At 38.2% G+C, this 18,462-nt stretch overlaps 1 protein-coding gene across 1 annotated transcript in view; it reads right to left on the bottom strand.

The window, feature by feature from the left end:
- LEMD3 (LEM domain containing 3) overlaps positions 1 to 18,462 on the bottom strand; it is a 50,612-nt gene that overhangs the window by 29,301 nt on the left and 2,849 nt on the right. Inside the window, exon 2 of the mRNA XM_040594844.1 lies at positions 379 to 416. Within this exon, the coding sequence (XP_040450778.1) occupies positions 379 to 416 (38 nt within the window). The remainder of the gene's footprint in view (positions 1 to 378; positions 417 to 18,462) is intronic.

The raw sequence follows: 18,462 nt of genomic DNA, 5'->3' as shown, positions 1-18,462 counted from the left end.
TAAATAAGATCCTGGAGTTTCAAGTCAATCATCTCTTACCAGCTGTCCTTTCAAGGCTGGGAAGCCAAATGGTAACAGTAAGAGACAAAAGTTTCAAGACTAGATTTATTAGTTAACACCACAATTCTTCCTCATAGCTCCACACCACAAATTATGTAACATTGTTTTTATATAAAAAGCAATCAGCATGCCACATCCAAATCTTTTAATCCCACTTATATTGCCAGAGATGAAAAACAAAAAGTTAAAACATTACAATTGCAACAAACCTGTTAATCTCATTCAAAACATTCTGAAACTGCATCCTTCCAAACTGATCAACATTGTTTTTATACAATCATTTGACATACTAAAATCTCATTAAATGGGTTTACTTACTTCTATTTTTTGCAGTTGTTCACTGAAGGGATTCTTGACTGTCAAAAAAAGAGAAAAAATTAATTCTGGAGTCTGAAAATACTAAAAGGGTATACCAATCCAGTAGCTTTATGACAACACTGTAATCTTTAGATAAAAACGCACCCATAATATGAAAAATAACAATTAGACAGCTATTAACCTGTGCCTTAACTCCACATTTGATACTGTGCTATACTACCATTTAGGTTAAACGAGAATCTTCTCTCCAAATTCCACAGCTATTTCCATGCAAACAAAACTCTGACATTTGCCAAACTCTTGCTTTAATGACTCAATTGCATTGAAATCACAGTTTGAAGGTTTTACATTTAGTGTATAACAGTTTAACAAGGTAAACTTACTTTTTTACTAAGAAATAATCTTTACAACACAAAGCTCTACAACTCATCAGCATTTTCTGTTTTGGCAGAAGCAAGAGATGACATGCTGAGAGAAAGTGCAGTGTGACTAAATGACCATTCCCTCCTTTCTAAATAAAAAGTTTCCACAGCTCCCAAAAGCACAAGTTTATCTATTATATTCTTCTTGGCTACAAAAGGAAGAGAAGTTGAAATCAGAGAAGTAATTTATGCTATGCTTCCGCTTAAGATCAACCAGTTGGTAACTGAATATTTACCAAAGCAGGAAGCAATCACCATTAAAGCATACTGTCTTGCTTTTCTAAGCCACAAACACGTTTCACCCACAGCTTGACTTTATACAGAAATCAGCAGTTCTATGTGCTATTCAAACAGTAAATGAAGCTTCTACTGACCACACTTGAGGGAAAAGAAGAGAAGAGGAGGGAAAAAAAAGCAAAAAAATAAAAAGAGTACTTTTCACTACTTCTAGGTCTCATGCATTTGCATACAGAAATCTGGAAGAAATCTCAGTCTGGGAAGAATTGCACGCATTTTGAAATCCTGCAGTTCAATTTCTACACCAAGGCACAGTAAAAGACAAATACTATCTTAAGTACCGTCCAAAATACGCAATTCCATTTACATGGTGTAATTACCCCCCCACACACACACACAGGTATTGCAGCTGGTCACATAGCATTTCTGCTTGCATCCAAAGGTAACTCAGCAGCAGCCTCTGACAGAGCTACCAACCTGACTGCTTACAAGGTACTACCCACGCGTAATGATACTGACAAAGCAAGGGCTGCCTCCGCAACAGTCAGCTGATCCACAGTATCCCGACTCCTCAACCATAACCATGATTAAACTGATCAGTTAATTTAGTTATAAATGGGGAAAATAAGATCAAGGTGGACACACTAGATCATATTCATAGCAAGATTTCTCATTTAGGAGAAATGGAGGATACAAAAACTAAGGACCAACCAACTTATAAACCAGGGGTCCCCTAACCTTCGCTAAATGTCATCACATCCAGATAAGTAACTGGGGGAAAAAACAAGATTTTATAACAAACAAAAACAATTATTTGTAAAACAATGTGATTTTTATTATCTGCACAAACTTCCATAGCACTGTCGGCAGGAGCCAGATGCTAACCCACTTCACCTTCGTCTTGAAAGGCAAGTTTGAAGTGGGGATGACTACCATTTCATGGCTCCTACATGCAGCAATGGTAAGGAACTACAATTACAACCAACAAATTATGTATAAAACAGTGGGGCAATGAAATGCTTTCTGAGTGAAGAAGAAAGCTTGACTCTCTGAAACCTTGCAACCAACAGTCTGTCCACATACCCGAGCTCAGAAGAAAGTTAAGGGTGCTACCTACCCAACAGCAATAAGCACTTCAGCTTCCTGACAGCAACAGGAAAAAATACAGAACCACCCAAACACAGGGACTGGTTTTCACAGACATCTGAATACTTGATTCAGATTTCAGATTTAATTAAAACTAATAGTAGCAAATTTTGTTCAAGCACTCTTGTAAACCAAGCCCTATACCACTTCATGATTTCATTCTACAGATGCAAATTCTCAGACACTGCCTACTAGATTATCAAGCTACCAACTTTACAAAGCTTCTATGTATTTCATTCATTAACTCAACAGAACATTCCCAGCACACTAAACTTTTAATCTAAATAGCCTAAAATAGGATTAGAGAAACACAGCCAAGGCTCTAGATGACTACCAGCCTCCCAGTTTGATCATTAGTTATCCAGACAGGATAATTATGGTCTCTTCCCAAGGTCAATCTTATTGAGCATACATGAAATCTTGATTATATTGTTTAGATGGAAAGGGGCAGGAAAGGGGGGCAGGCATGAGACGCAACAGTGCGTAGATTTCAGTACACCTGACAAACACATTTTAGCTCTGATGAAAGAGCCACGGTACAAACACAAATGCAGTATTTCCATGCCTGCAAAAATGCAAACAGAAAACTGTCAGCTGCAATTCTACATATGCTGGAACAGCACAGAAATGAAGGCAATGGTGTTAGACTTTCCCAGCACCACAATCCCATTGCAAAGCCAACCTCACGTGACCAACTTCATATTCCGATAAACCGGAACACTGAATTCATGAAGCAAACCAGATGAGATGTCAACGTTTGCCTCTCCTTCACAAATACATAGTGGTTAAAGTGACAAAGGGAAAAAAAAAAAGATGACTCCAAAATTATCACAAAAATTTGACAGTCCTTGTAATTCATTATTTTAACTCACCCTATAGGATTTCCATGAAACCCCTCTGAAGTTAGTGATTTTATGGCAAGTTTAGGATGCCTGAAGGCTTAAGAGGCAGGTATGCTAAATGCAACTGCAACAATTATCAGCTGCATATGCAATTAACAATGTTAATTAATCTGCACCATTTACCACACAACCTTGAGTTAATACGGCCACTCCTTAACTACTTCAGTAACTCCTCTGTTCTGAATCCACCCTTCTTTCTTTTGTCGGGGATCTAAGATCTTACCAAATCCTCCCACGTGCTCCAGCCACAGATGTAGAGTTTTCACTATATTTCATATAGTGATATATATATATTTCAATATATTACATAAACATTATTCATACAAAAGGTTTCTTGACAGTTCTTAAAACACCCAAGTTTTAAGAGTAAGAAGTTTTCCTCTACCAAACTAAGCATTTTTAATAACAAATTACGAAAAGTTTTTTATATGAACGTACCATACTTCCAAAGCTCCTCTTTAAAAAGGTTCAAGAGCTCTACTATACAGCAATAATTACCAGCCTTGCAAGTAGTCTATTTTTATGAACTTTAAAGAACCAATTCTCATCTACTTATACTACAGAGCTAAAAACCATAAAGATAATTTTCCAAAACAGGAATCTCTTTGGCTGTTGTCTCAGGGGGTCTTCTCTCCAGATTAGCCAATGAACTGACAACCACATCCACTGCCCTCCAAAACAGAAGGGATGCAACAAACCAGCTGGACGCAGCAATCTTTGTCCATTAGAACTCCACAGACAGCAATAAAGCCATGAGAAGCATAGCAGTTTTACCTGGTCACACATGAATACTAGCTGCAGGATAAAAAAAAAGCAAGAGTACTTTCACAGAAGACAGATCTCAAAAACTTGACAAAGGGAACCACACCAGCTCCCCCAAAAACACTGTAACAGCTAAACATTCTGCTTCAAAGTTTGATACATTGGGAGAAGAGCTTTACTCCTAGCAAGGTGTAATGATAATATAATAGGATTATTTGGCCAGACATAGAAGGAAACAAAAAGTAAGTACACTAAGGGACATAGTCTTCACACAAAACTTGATTTCAGAACAAGAAAGGATATGCCATTTAAATTCCATTTTTAAGAAGTTATCTTATTTAAACACTAACAAATCAAGAACAAGACAGTAAGATTACCAAAAAGCCTGCAAAAGAAATCAAAGCGGCATACAAATATTGTTCTGGTTAACAGAGAAGTCTGCTAATGACCCTTAGAAGTACACGCTAATTAGTAATTTACACACATTACTGTTGGGACAAGCTGTAAATGATGACTTGCAGACTACCAGAATTCCTCAGAACGGCAGAGGAGGTCTGTCTCAAATAACAAGAAGTCACCAATACAAAGCTAAGGGTCACAGCACGGCTCCAAAGCGTTCCAGCCAAAGCTGTCAACACAAACACATATACCAAGTCATCTCACAAGAGATGCTCAACTTTAGGAATCTAAGTGCAGTCAGTGTCAACATACAAGGTTATTTTTTGCTAAAATACAGAAGGTTTCATCTTTAAAGTAACAATAAAGCCACTCATCATCATCACCACCACTCACTTTCCACCCTAACACATTACTAAGAGTTGCAGACAGTCACAGCATTTACAGGGCTTTAGTTTTCTTGAGTAAGGCAAACAGGGAGCACAGAGTGGGATTTCTTCTTTTTCAAAGCATGGTTTAACAGACATGAAGTTGCAGCCTAACTGCAGACATTCACAAACATACAAGTCAGCCTCTCTAGTCTCAATGACACAAGTTCCAAAGACTGACAGCTTCACAGGCAGTCATACACAAATAAAAACACCTTTGCTTGGGACATAAGCTAGAACCACATCATTAACACGGTACCAAAGTAAGGGATTCTGTTACCTTCTGGTCACCAAACCAGGATGCCAGAAAGTAGCTAATCTTTCCACTACAGCTATCTCCTATGTACTGTGGTACCTTGCCCTGAAGCGTTGCTAATTCTTACAGTTTCAGTATTTAATACACTTCAACAGATAACATCAAAACTGAAGTATGAAGAACAGTCACACCACGACAAAGCAAGGATTCAACTAGCCCAGAATCCTGCCTCCAGCAGTAGCAAGTTTTACTCTTTTCAGAGACACCTGTTCCTAACTGGAGGCAGGAAATCAACAGAACAGTGGCAAGAATGAGTGCCAGAGCATAAGCATGTAAAGTATATGCTGATACTTCAACAGAATATTCTCCCAGCCATAAAAAAAAAATCTGCACCTCAGAAGCTTCCCAAGACAGACAGAAGTGGCTTGCCTTCCCCCCTCCCTGCCCTAAATTATCAACACCAATGTATTTTTCCCTACCAATTTGTCTAGTCCCACATTAATCCCAAGCAAGCTTTTAACTGCAGCAACATATGGTCACAAGGAGTTCCACAACTTAAACACGCATGTGTGAAAAGTCTGTTTCTCTGCTTACTCTGAACTTCTTAACTTGAAAAACTCTTCCTTATACTAGAGGAAACAGCAAATAATCACTCTGTTCACCTTCTCCATAATACTCATGCCTTTACTTCACTCCTCAGTCTTTCCGTTGGTCCTCACTCTTCCACACTCATGAGTCCTATTGCTCCTTGCTATGAAAGCCATACTATGCTTTCGATCATGTTACTACTTTCTGAACCTTTTTGAAGCTCTGTTATGTCCTTTCTGAGGTTGGAGAACAGAGTTGGACACCATTCGAAATGACAGAGCACCACAGATTATTAGCACCACATTGATACTCTCAAATACCCTCTCAAATATACTTTGTTCTCAATTCACTTCCTAAAAAATAGAGAAAGCTGCCATTGATTCCTTTTTGACCTCTACTGAATATTAAGCTAACTTAACAGAATCATTGTAATGCCACAATCTTTCTGAACATAGAGATAATTTGATTTTATAAATGAAAAAGCAACTTTCCAATGCAATTTTAAGGAGCTGTAAAGCCACAGCTACAGAAACAAGAATGATCCCAATTAACCAGTAAGCACTTTATTTCTCAGTGCAATGATACCAAAAGTGCCAAATATCATCCACACAAGGATTCAGCAACTGCACTGCAACACAGGCTTGCACACACCAGCAGCTTGTGCAGAAGCAAGTATGTTCCTCCCTGCAAATAGAAAAGTACTTTCCTTCTCCCTAACCACCACGTCAAAAGCAGACTAATCTCAAAACAGAAACAGTATTTTTTTTCCACATTTGTCCTGTAAAGGAGTGTTCAGTAAGGGAATAACCTGATGCTTTCCATTAGAACTTACTTCATCAAAAAAATAACATTAGCTGGATAATATATTGTTATCAGAGGAAGCAACAATACTGGAAGCACAGCTACCTGAAATTGGCCTTTAGCCCAGCCTTTTTATACATGACCTTGGAAACAAGTTCTCAATAATTTTACAATCCAAGTATTTTCAACATTAACTAACAGATTCTAAAAAAACTCTAAAAACAGCTGAATCTTTTCTTAACAGTTCTTCAACTGCCTCAGTTTAGAGAGCTTTTATTGATAATTTTTCCCCAATGTGAATTAATTCTGTTTATGAATAGCTGATATAAGGGTTTATATTGTAACCAAACTATTTCATAATTTTACATAACCCACCTCTAAAAGAATTAAACCCACCATATTTATGATAGAAAAATGTGTCTGAACTGACATGTCTATCAGCCCTGAAAATAGCAGTCTTCACTATTTTAGGTAAAAGGGTAGGAAATACCAGAATTTCTCTTTGGAGTTCTTCACTGCTTCTTAAAAAAAAAAGAAACCTCTCCGTATTTTAGCTGTATCACCCTTTCTAGGAATGCTTAAATCTACTCCTGCCTATTTAAATACTGGTTAGAGTAGATCTGAATGTTGAAAGATGCTCTTAAGAGAGTCATGTCAATTTGGCCCATATTTAAGAGGAAACACTAGTGTTTTGGAAGAGCTGCTCATTAGATTATTCAGTTTCACAAAAATAAAACAGTAGTTTCATTCTAGTACTTGTATTAATGACTGAAAACCTAGAAATCATAAATTTTGTGCTTAAAAGCTTAAAGAAAGATACTTTAATCTGTAGTGCCTGTAGAGATTCCCAGTACTGCAAAAGTGAAACAGAATAGCTAGCTGTAAGTCAGTGCTTCAGAACACCACCTTTCTTATAAAATAAACCCAGAAGTGAAACAGTTGCCAAGACATCACAGCTGACCTTAGAGGAAGTTTTCACTATATTACTGCTCCATAAATACTGCTGCTGGCTAGAATCTACTGTATTGAAGTGCCCATCCCAAACAGAGCTGATACCTCACATTCACACCTGCAAATACTAACAAAGAGACTGCCTTTCCTTCTGGTCTCCCATTTCCTAAATATAACCATCAACCATAGCAAGACTCTGGGAAGGAAAAAAACAAGGCCTACAGAGCTATGTAACAGACACCACTTTACTTCACTCCTGTGAAGTAAAGGCATGAGTATTATGGAGAAGGTGAACAGGATGATTATTCGCTGTCTCCTCTAGTATAAGGAAGAGTTTTTCAAGTTAAAAAGTTCAGAGTAAGCAGAGAAACAGGCTTTTCACACATGCGTGTTTAAGTTGTGGAACTCCTTGTGACCATATGTTGCTGTAGTTTCAAAATGAAGACTATGCAACCTGCCTGTGTGTATGAAAAAAGCATGGAAGTTCATTTTTTCTGCTAGAAGACCCTGTGAAAATAACTATGCAACAGATGAAGGAACAAGTAAAGAAGCCCAAACAAGAACCAATGCAACCACACCGAGAAACAGAACAAGCTTTAGAACACCACTATCAACAAGAAAATACTGCATTTTAATTCCTCAATTTCATAGACAGATAGGAAATTTGAGCAGAAAAGATCTGGGCAGTGTTTCATACCCCTAACTCAGAGAGGCACCATCAGAAGTAGCAAGTGCCAGTCACCAAACACTCCAGACAATACTTCCAGCTGCTACACCCACCCAGGAACTGGTCTTCACCCCAGATGGTACTTCCTCTATGCCTACACTGACCTCCATGAAGCATACTTATTACAAGGGCAGACTTAAGCAAGAGCACATTAAGGTGCTACATTATTTACAAAATCATTTTTCACGATCTGTGTTTCTGGAAAGATAAAACAATTCTTACAATGAAGTACCCTCAGTTTTATTTCTACCATTGAAAGGAAATGTTTTACAGCAACAGAATTTGCACACACACTCTTTCACATTGCATTACAAAACATACTACATTTCAATGAATAAACAGCTGTCTGTGTTCTATTAAGGAAAAATAGCTCAGGAAAAGTATTTGCCATGCATTTTAAAACTTAGGTAATACTGCATTCCTTGCACCCACATACACACAGACTCCATTGTAGGTTAGTGTTTATACGTAGGAAAAAAAGAAAGAAACCCCACACTAAGACTGCTTTTATCAGCAGTTGCAAAACATTACCAGGAGATAGTTAGACTTCAGACACCTACCAGCACTTTACAGCAGGTAGAGAATAACTTTGTTCGCAAGAGAATCAAAATAGGCTTTTGTAACAGTTCTCCCTTCTTCTGTGTTCCCTCCCAAATATTTTATCTCCTTATACTCTGTAAGGTCAAAAACCACCTACAACTTCAATAAACTAACACAAATAAAAAAACCCACAAAGATATTCAGCAGCAGGGGAAACCACCTTGAAAACATGACAGCACAAGAAGCTCAATGTTAAATTAGGAAGTGGTCTGCTTTCCTCAAGGTCCAAAGTTCAAGACGGAGTACAAACTTGCAAAGCAAATGTTATTAAAACACTGATGGTTTAAGAGTCATTGGGAATCTGCAATTAAATATTAGATCTACTGTCACTCTGCCAGGGGACCCAGTCTGGATAGAAACACTCCTGCGATCTTGTACAACCAGAAAGGATTCCTGTCTTGAAGAGCTTCCAGTGTAAAAATATGCAGTTATAACCTCTTCGTCCAGACAGACTTCAGCTACAAAGTATCAGTAATATACTATTACAATATGAACAGTTTACAGCATCTAAAGGGAGGGCACTGACAGGGTAACTCTTAAGAGACCCTCAATCATGAGAGCAAAGACATTAACAAAGTCAAGATAATGATCACATAGGGATTTTTCATACTTAAAACTGGAATTATGCTGTGCCTCTGTCCTTTTGACCACTCAGCATACGTTGGTATATCACTGCTTGCTGCACTAAGAGCAGCAGAACTGCTGAACAATCATCTATACAAAGCCTGAACATGGCAGTAAAACTCTGCCAATAGGTGCCCTAGCATATCCGGGGGAGAAAAAAGAGCTTACCCTATGCAGGACAGAGAGAGGTACCTGCTAGCAGGTCTTTCTCATCATGAGAAAGATGAACTTTCACAGAGAAGGCAGCAGCTAGCTTACCAGAAGTATCCATATTAGCTAAACAGAAGAAGGAAAACTGCCTACCACACAATAGCAGAAGTTTGCAGAGCTCAAAACTAGGATAAACTCAGCTGTAAGTCAAGACACAAACACCACTACTGGAAATTAATAAAAGTAGGCATTATTCAGTGACTTCCATTTTTACTCAGCTGGACTAAGACTTTAGAGAGCTGACTAACCTTCCTGGCTGTCTACCTTACCAGCTGCATTTGTCTGATTGCATAAACTGGCTGGTTCAAATAAAAATTATCTGATGGGAACAACTGGACTACCACACAGCCATACATCACCATTATCCTGAGATATATGGCCTTGCCATTGGCTCCTATACTCAGCTGAAAAGTCTGCTTGAACTAAGACTTCCAATGTTATAATTGTTCTTTAATTAAACAGGTTATGCTTATTAGTTAAAGGATTACATCATCATCTTATAGATTAAGCTGATGAATCTTCTAGAAGTACTGTGTGCACTTTCCCTGAACTAGGTGGATCTAGAGAGGAGAAAGAACCTATCTTGGCCACACAGAAACGGGGCGGGGGGGGGGGGGGGGGGGGGGAGGATAGAAAGGAAGAACGAGTGACTCTTACTGAGATCTCAAAAACTGGGGACAATTAAACCTTACCACACCACTGGCTATTTAGATACATAAGAACTCTGTAGCACATAAGTCACTACATAGTAGTACAAAGCTAGGTGCTTTATAAAACAAAGTTTACAAAACAAGGTAACTCTCTGTCCTCAATCCATTTAGCTCATGCTTAAGGAAGCATAGCTGGCTACGCCAAAGTTTAAGAAGCTCAGTACATTCCCAACTCCTGAACAGCAAAGAGTATCCCATGCTCAGTTACTGCCTTACAGAAGGGACAGGCAGACCCTCTTTGGCTCTCGGTCTTCAAATCACCAGGGCAGCTCCTTATCAGGGCTGCTACTTTCCTGCATTTTCCTTTTACATTTGCTCTCCCTCCAAAGGAGTGACTTTAATACCATGCAACCCATACAGCAGAACAAGTCTGGATTTAACATCCCATTGTAGGGTTTTTTCCCCCTAGTTCATGTGTACTTGTACTCAATCTGCACATTTTTATTGCCAGTTCATAAGCAGCACCTTTAGCTGAACGTCAAGAGAAAAAAGTTACAAATCAAAAAACGCATTAGCCACTGCACTGTCTATTTCCACAGTACACTAACAGAGTAGAGCTCAATGTAAACAAGCTAAAAGAAAAAAAATAATCTACAGCATTTCTTCAGGGAATACCACCTTTGATGGAAGTCAAACTTAACAGACACCGGTCATAATACACCTAGGATTACCAAGTCAGACTGCATACACACCTGCCCATTCTGAATATATGAGCTCTCAGCAGTACTTCTTAAAAGGCTGGTATTTCTGGTTTTCAATGAGAAATGAAAAACTACTAGCTCAAAGGACACTGTACAGACAGTACAACAGTATGGCTCTTTCAGATATTCTCCTCGCTCCATTTTATGTTTTTCTGAGTTTGTACCAAAGTATGTGTTTGATATTATATACAAAATATGAAGTAGCCAAATATGGATGCATTCTTTAGACACAACTCAGACTCCCCATCTCCCACAGTGATTTAGGAACACCTTTACCCAAAGCTGCTTTTGCATAAGCAGTACCTCACACCCTCATAGACAAGAGAAACAAAACTGAAAAATAAGCAGTGAGACTTGTTCCTTCTCCAGAAGCAAATCTGCATTTTCTCAGCTAGGCAAAGTCTCCCTAGGACAGCATAAAGTTCCTCTGACAAAAAGAGCATCTTGTCAGCTTCTTCTTTGAAATACACTATATCTTTCACGTCCAGAAGCTTCTTTGGACTACACATCAGGTGCAAACCAATACAGAAACAGACGAGGATGAATGTGACATTATATTCTCCTCTTCCTTTCAAGATAGCACCAAGGAATTTTGTAAATCATTTTCTCTTTATCTGCAAAGTAATGGTAAACTATTTCCAAGGAATCTGCAGGAATGAGAAACAGCACAGGCAAGATCGCCAGACTAGCCCTTCCCAATAATTCGGTTTGACTGTGGATTACCACAGCCTGAAAAAGGCCTCTCAAGGATTTGTCACACATGCACCACCCAGTCTGCCGCTCAACAAAATTAATAGATACCCTCTTTGGTCATCTGAAGCATGACACCTGAAAAAGAACAAACAGTCCACTAAACTTTTAGATATAGGTCAAATGCCAGAGATTAACAGAAAATTTCATGATGAATGTTTTACCATTTCCCAGAAAGTATTCTAAGAAAAAAAAAAAAAAAAACACAAACAAAAAACCAACAAAAACCACCACACACCACAACCAAGAGCTGTTTCAGGCAACACTAACAAAGCAAAACAAAAAAAAAAAAATCCCCAAAACAAAAAATCACACATCTGCCTCCTGATTTTTGAAACCTCTCATTCACAGTAAATGCTCCATTGCTCAATATCTATTGACAGGTTTCAGATTCATTCTAGCTAGACTTCTGCTCTCTATGACCAACAGTACCTACATATTCAGATAAAAATTTGTTTGATGAAGTTCTGCTGTGAGACATGGAAATACTCAAGATGAGGGGCTCATGTTGTGCTTGATGATACTGAACAGACACTGGGATAAGTAATATTACTGAGTGTGTGTGCTGTGGAATGTTTTATTGTGTAACTACATAGTGAAATGATAAGTATTGAGGAGACAGACAGTTAAGGTGAGTGTGGCTTGATACGTGGCCTATTGAAAATATCCGAAAGCTAGCATAAGCAGTTCTGAAGTCAATGGACAGTCTGAGGCTTCTCCAATACGGAATTCAGAGATTTAACTGACCTTTAAAGAAATGCTTTTCGTGGAGAAAAGGAAAATTAAGATCTAGATAGATGTGACCTTAAAATCTAGTCTGGAATAATACTACATTTATCCAACTTGTCCCAGCAGTCCTCCCATGATAACGTTTTATTCAGTCCACCGCCTAGCAAGGACAGGCTGATGCTGCATTTATCCAAGACACCACTGAGTCCAAGTATAGAAGTTTCTTGTATTTTAAAATGACAAAAAGGTTAAGGGGATGTGACCTGTATATAAACCCTATATGAAGACAACTGAATAAAAACAATACGAAGGAAGACTTAGCAGGTATATAAAATTTTCTAACAAGCCATCTTCCAATTTTTAATTAAGTAAATGGCCTTCTCTAAGACAGAGAAAAACTGGCCTCGGAACTGGTCTACAATCCTTTTATTCATGAACAGACCTTTTTCTCACTTACCTAGCACAGCACCACTAGAATGCAATGGATCTTCTAGACTACTTACTAAGTTTTAATGCCACTTCATTCAATGTCAGACCTCTCTCTCTCATGTGGGGAGAAGAGGTAGGGGCTTAAACAGCCTTCTGTATCAATTCAGTCTGTCACTCAGAGTTCATTTAAAGCAACTAAAGGAATTTAAGATTCTAAAAAGGCAGCTTTATTCAAGATACCCGTGTTACAATATGACCCTCAGTAAGCAGAAAATTTGATCCTTTCCTCTGCAAAAAGACAACTCATCTTTGCAAAACACCAAACATAACAGCACATCTCCTCCAACAAACTAGGCCCACCAGGCACTTCATGTTTGCCTGTTTCACAGTTTGCATGCATCCACACTCACTTGCCCCTTACCCTCTCGCCCTCCACAGTAACACAGCGAAACAGCACTAAAAAGCATTGTGTACAGTACAGTAGGACTCAATATCAGACATTACAAACTGGAGTAAACCTTCCACACAGAAGGAACCTATATGAGATTTAAGTTGTGCAGTGATTCTTTGATCTATCCTTGCATCCATCAGTATGCATCTTTCCATCAGTAACACTCCTGCTTTTCCAAGTTTTTCTAAATCAGAATTCCTCAGTGGACAGAAGCCATCAAGGTTACTTTGATCAGTGGCAGAGTTACATCATATCCTCATCTATTATAATCACAGCAACTCTCCCACAGCTCTAGACCTACCAGCAGAAACTGTAAAAGCCAAGAAAGGAAGAGTAAGGCCAAAGATACCACTACTGAAGTCCTTAGCAAACACGCAAATCCCCTCAAAAATCACTTTTTCTTCTTACATATCTAGATTTCACAATCCTTTAACCAGTCAACTTACTCCCCTCAACCTACCAGAGATCACAACAGACAATTAATTCTACCACAGAATACAAATACTCACAAGAACTTTAAAGGTTTAAGAAATAAATGCCTCATGATTACAACAGACTCTGTGCTTCTCTACAGCTTTGGAACAGCACTTTTATCAACAAAAACTGTTGTACTTGCTTAATTTACTTGCCTACATTTTTCTATTAAGTGACTAAACTTCCTCAAACAGAGCACTCTGACCTGTTCACGTATTCATACTATTTCTGAGGCACAAGCCTAGAAGCATGACAGGGATCAGTTCAGTATGACTCTAGCACTCCCGCCAGCTTAGCTGGGTAAGCAATCATGCCAAAGTTTTGTAACCTACTGCTCCCAGATGAAACAGAGATGTCAACAGGAGTTAAATGCACATGATTTTTTAGAAGCACAATTAGTCCCCAGGAAAGACTGCAGGCCTGATTCTCCTCTTGTGCTGAGATACTTGAGGATTATGAAACAGTGCAAAGTGGAGCTCCTACAATGCTAAATTTAAATCCTTGGGTATTGTGGGCTCTTCCTTAAAACATTGCCACTCTATCCATTATTGCTGTATGTATCTGTCCTAATCAGAAAGACATTTGTATTGCACTTGCACACTATTAGAGTTGGCAGGGGTTCTTAACATAAGAACATAAGTGCTTTCCCACTCTTCTCTAGTCTGCAATGCTTTATAAACATGACATTGCAAACTGATCTGCTTTCAGATCCTAGATCACCCTTTATTTTATTCACATTAGTAACCAAATTTTCTTTTGAGAAAAATACCATGCGCTATGGAATGGAGTGCAAACTTTCTATTAGTTTTTGATACCTAGTGAAAACAGATTCTGCTACAGCTCTTCTGCAACCCTGCTCCCCATGCAAGTAATTTTAGTTCTGATTTCCCATGACTTCACAAAAATGCATGGCCTACAAGAGTAATGTTGAAAAACAATTGTAAGAACAAATAAAGTCATGGCATAAGGAAAGTTTTGTGCGTGTCTGCAAAGAGCAGCACATTTAAAGTATGAATGCCAAGTAAGTTAGTTCTAAATATTCTGAAGCATCAAACACCGCCATCTACTTAAAAACAGTAATTCTGAAGTTGCGTCATTTTGTTTCAAATACTGACGAGCAATTTTCATATTTATACCTTATACTAACAAAACTGCTGCAAAGGTAAACAGTTTATTATCCTTTAGGAAGTATCTGAAGTTGACAGCTAAGATGAATTATTTTGCACTATGTAACAATTATTTGGAGTTTCATGGGTACAAATCACAGCCAAATTTGATACTCATTTTCAAGAATGAAATATATGTATCAGAAATATATTTCAAGAATATATTTCTCATATACCATAAGGAAGTCTACAGTTTAAAAGCATCAAGAATCCTAAGGAAATTGTAAGTATTGTGCCTGGCTTTACCTTATAAAGGCAGCCTAAGGTTCTTTAGATGTACTGACCTCGATCCAAAACTCAAAACCACAGAAGTGACATCAGCTACAAGAGAAATTAAGTCTTTAAAATACACATCAGGGTTTTCTTTTGTATCAACTAGAAGGGAAAAACTTGCTAACTAGAGTTTAAAGCAATACACAGAAAGCAAATAGCTACGTGCTACTATGTCGAAGAAGTTGTTACATCTTTAAATACAAGTCAGAGTATCACTTGCAAAGTTCAAGCAACATTAATAGCCAGGCAACACGGGAATTCTCAAAATATTTTTTTGTTTGCTTTTTCCCTTTACTATCTTCTATAAATATTTCTTAGCCCAAATTTATTTTCTTCCATTGAAGCCAACACTGTCAAGATGACAGACTCTTCTGAGAAGGTGACCTTAGAAGGCAAGTAGATTTGTAACAGTTATCTATGAAATACCACAGCACTTCACAGTAATTTCCAGGCCTGTGATTTAACATTCATCTTTTTGTCTTTTATACAAGTCTAACTTCTTAACAATGAAATTTCCTGCATAAAATCCTATAGAAGTTTTAACAACCAAGGGATTTAGAAGTTGAGAACAAAGCAAAATCAATGGAATAGAATTAAACTTAGAATTGTTATTTACATAAGCTTCCACTTGCAATGTAAGCAACTGCTAAGTCTCCCTACTCGAACACAAGTTGTAGCAAATAAAGTAAGGATTATCCTCCCAACAGTTGTTTTGTAACAAGACCAAAATTACTACCAATACATGTCACTTTAAATTCTTATTAGGAGAGGCTTTTGAAACAAGACCTACCTGAAAGTTTCAAGATTACTTTTTTGTTGGGGTTTTTTTCAGGGGTTGGGGGGGGGGGGGGGGGGGGGGGGGGGGCGGGGTTTGCCACATCAACTACTCCTCAGGCAAAATACTGTAGCAGAAACAGTGAGAGTAACTTACATGCAAACTATTTCAGATTACAACCTTAAACAGCACCTGTACTAATGCCCTCATCTTTCAGAAAGCAAACCAGACCTGAAAGCAACATCTACTGATCTGATATTGTTACCAGCTTTCCATGAAAAATAACTTTAGAACTAAATCCCAGGAGCCACCACTTGAGATGCTCACAGTAATATCACAAAATAAACCCAAATTAGTTGCAAGATACACACAACTCTTCAGGGTTTGAAGAGCCCTAGGAAGTAGACAAAAGTAAAATCTACCATTTTCCTAACAAAATACTATGCTGGCTTTGCAAGAAGTTGATACAATTTCATGGTATTCTGAAGGCAGGTGCAAGTCGAACATGCTTTAAGCAAGAGCCAAATGAACAAAGTTACCAGCATGAAGCCCAAACTTGTTTTTCTTTTCACATACAACACTGACAGAGCTAGTGAGCACAATATGCACTTATCCACTAGTTGGTCTTTTATATAAGCTTATACAGAGTAGTTTAATTTCAACAGTTTAAGATGCTTTAGGAAAAGCCCCATAGATACTATTTGCATTTTAGTCCGCTAAATGCCTAAAAACCTTACCTCAAGTGACCATATGCAGGCAAGACACAGAAGAATTAGCCTTATTCTGATTTGTCTTTGAACATTTAATACCACATGTGTGGAAAAACTAAAGCACTTCATAGCTGTTTCAAAGCTCTGAATAAGAAATCATTTGAACAGTATGCATGATATAAACCTCTTCTGAAGTTTTCTGCTTACCACTTCTCATCTGTATTATTCTACCTGGCCTAAATTCAACCTCAACAGCTAGTTTTAAGCCTCCCCCGTTACATGTATCTCCTCTGTTCTCAGATTACAGCCTGACAAATACTACAAGTGCTGATACTGGATGCACTTTGTGATAAATCTTTTTCATGTCACATAATACCACTTTATTTTGATTGAATTTCATTTTAGGCAATGAAAAATTAAGACAACCAACATTATGCTCATTGTGCATCACTCCCTGCAAAGTTAGGATAACAAGCCATCCAAATACACAATAACTGCTTGTTTTCTTTCCTCACAGTAACTATAATTATGGAGATGGGCAGAGTCCAGTAAGTACTAAAACAGTTTATGATACAGTTTGAAGTTGAAAATAACTGAGTTTTTCACAATCGAATCACTCTCGGCCAAGAGAATCTTAGCTACACCCATCTAAAAGACAGAAAAAACTCAGTAACCAATCACTTAACTGAAAGGCTATTTCTCGAGATTCACACATTTTTATCAAAAAATTATAGCCTATCAGTTCTACCTCTATAAAGAAAACAGACAATACACCCACACAAGCATAAGAACTAAAGGACTCTGATGATGTTTAAACTTGAGGACCATCTAACAGAAAACAGTGCTCTTTCCTTTCCCAGTAGCAATCAGTCTTTATTGGCCTGTCTTGTCTGTTCTACGGGCCTACCATATTTTTGATGCATATGCCCCTTTGAGAAGTAAGAATTTAGGGAGCATGTGCTGAGCATGTGGGCAGGGAAACTCTGTTCATTCCCATACTACTTAAAAGCAGCAGCCTGCTCCTCTTCCTATCAAAAGAGCAAGCCACAAAACCTGCTGTTTGCTTCTTCCAACAGTCCCTATTCCCTCTGTTCACGTTTGTCAATGTTGCAAAGCCTGGGGCTGCAAGGAAGGAGGACAGATGAAATGTGAGTGCCAGTGCCAGAACAGTCCTTCAGGAGTTCCCCTGAAAAGCGAACAAATAGGAACAGGCCAAGAACTGGCTCAATTGAACTACCAAGCAACCCTGGGCTACCAGATCATTGGCTGGGCAGCCAAACCTAAGCAAAAGGGCAGAAGAGAACAGTTTTCCCTGTATATCAGTTCTAGTTGAGTTAACTTCTTAAGAGCAATATACACAACACAGTGATCCCACATGCTCTACAGGAAAGTTCACACATTCAAAACCAAGTTTTCTTCCAAGACAAAAAGTTCAGAGTGGATTTCTCTTCACAGTATTATTGCTATCTGCATAGCTAAGACATCCATCTTTATCAATCAGCATGGCAGGCAAGTTTTAACTCAACTACTGAATCTGACAGTCAAAAAGTTTAACCCAGCAGGCTGACAGACCTTCTCCCCTATTAAAATCATCACATTTCAAGACCAGAAAAAAAGTCTAACGCATGTTAGTAGAATTACACAGCTTATCAGTACGTAAGAAAATTTATGTATGTCTCTAGAAGTTATGGCCAGAAGTTAACCACAGAATTTGAGTAGTTCCAACATTCACACTACACTATCTAATTTTAGCTCACCCGCCGCCTATGTTCACAACCTTCCCAAAAAACAAGACTGAACGGTATTAAGAGCCACGTGGACAGCAATGAAACCAGTGCAAATGCTTAAGTCCTTGCTGCTACTGTC

Source organism: Falco naumanni, chromosome 5, assembly GCF_017639655.2.
Source record: "Falco naumanni isolate bFalNau1 chromosome 5, bFalNau1.pat, whole genome shotgun sequence".
NCBI lineage: Eukaryota > Metazoa > Chordata > Aves > Falconiformes > Falconidae > Falco > Falco naumanni.
The sequence above is the reverse complement of the archived record's forward strand: the minus strand, read 5'-3'. Positions and strand labels throughout refer to the sequence as shown.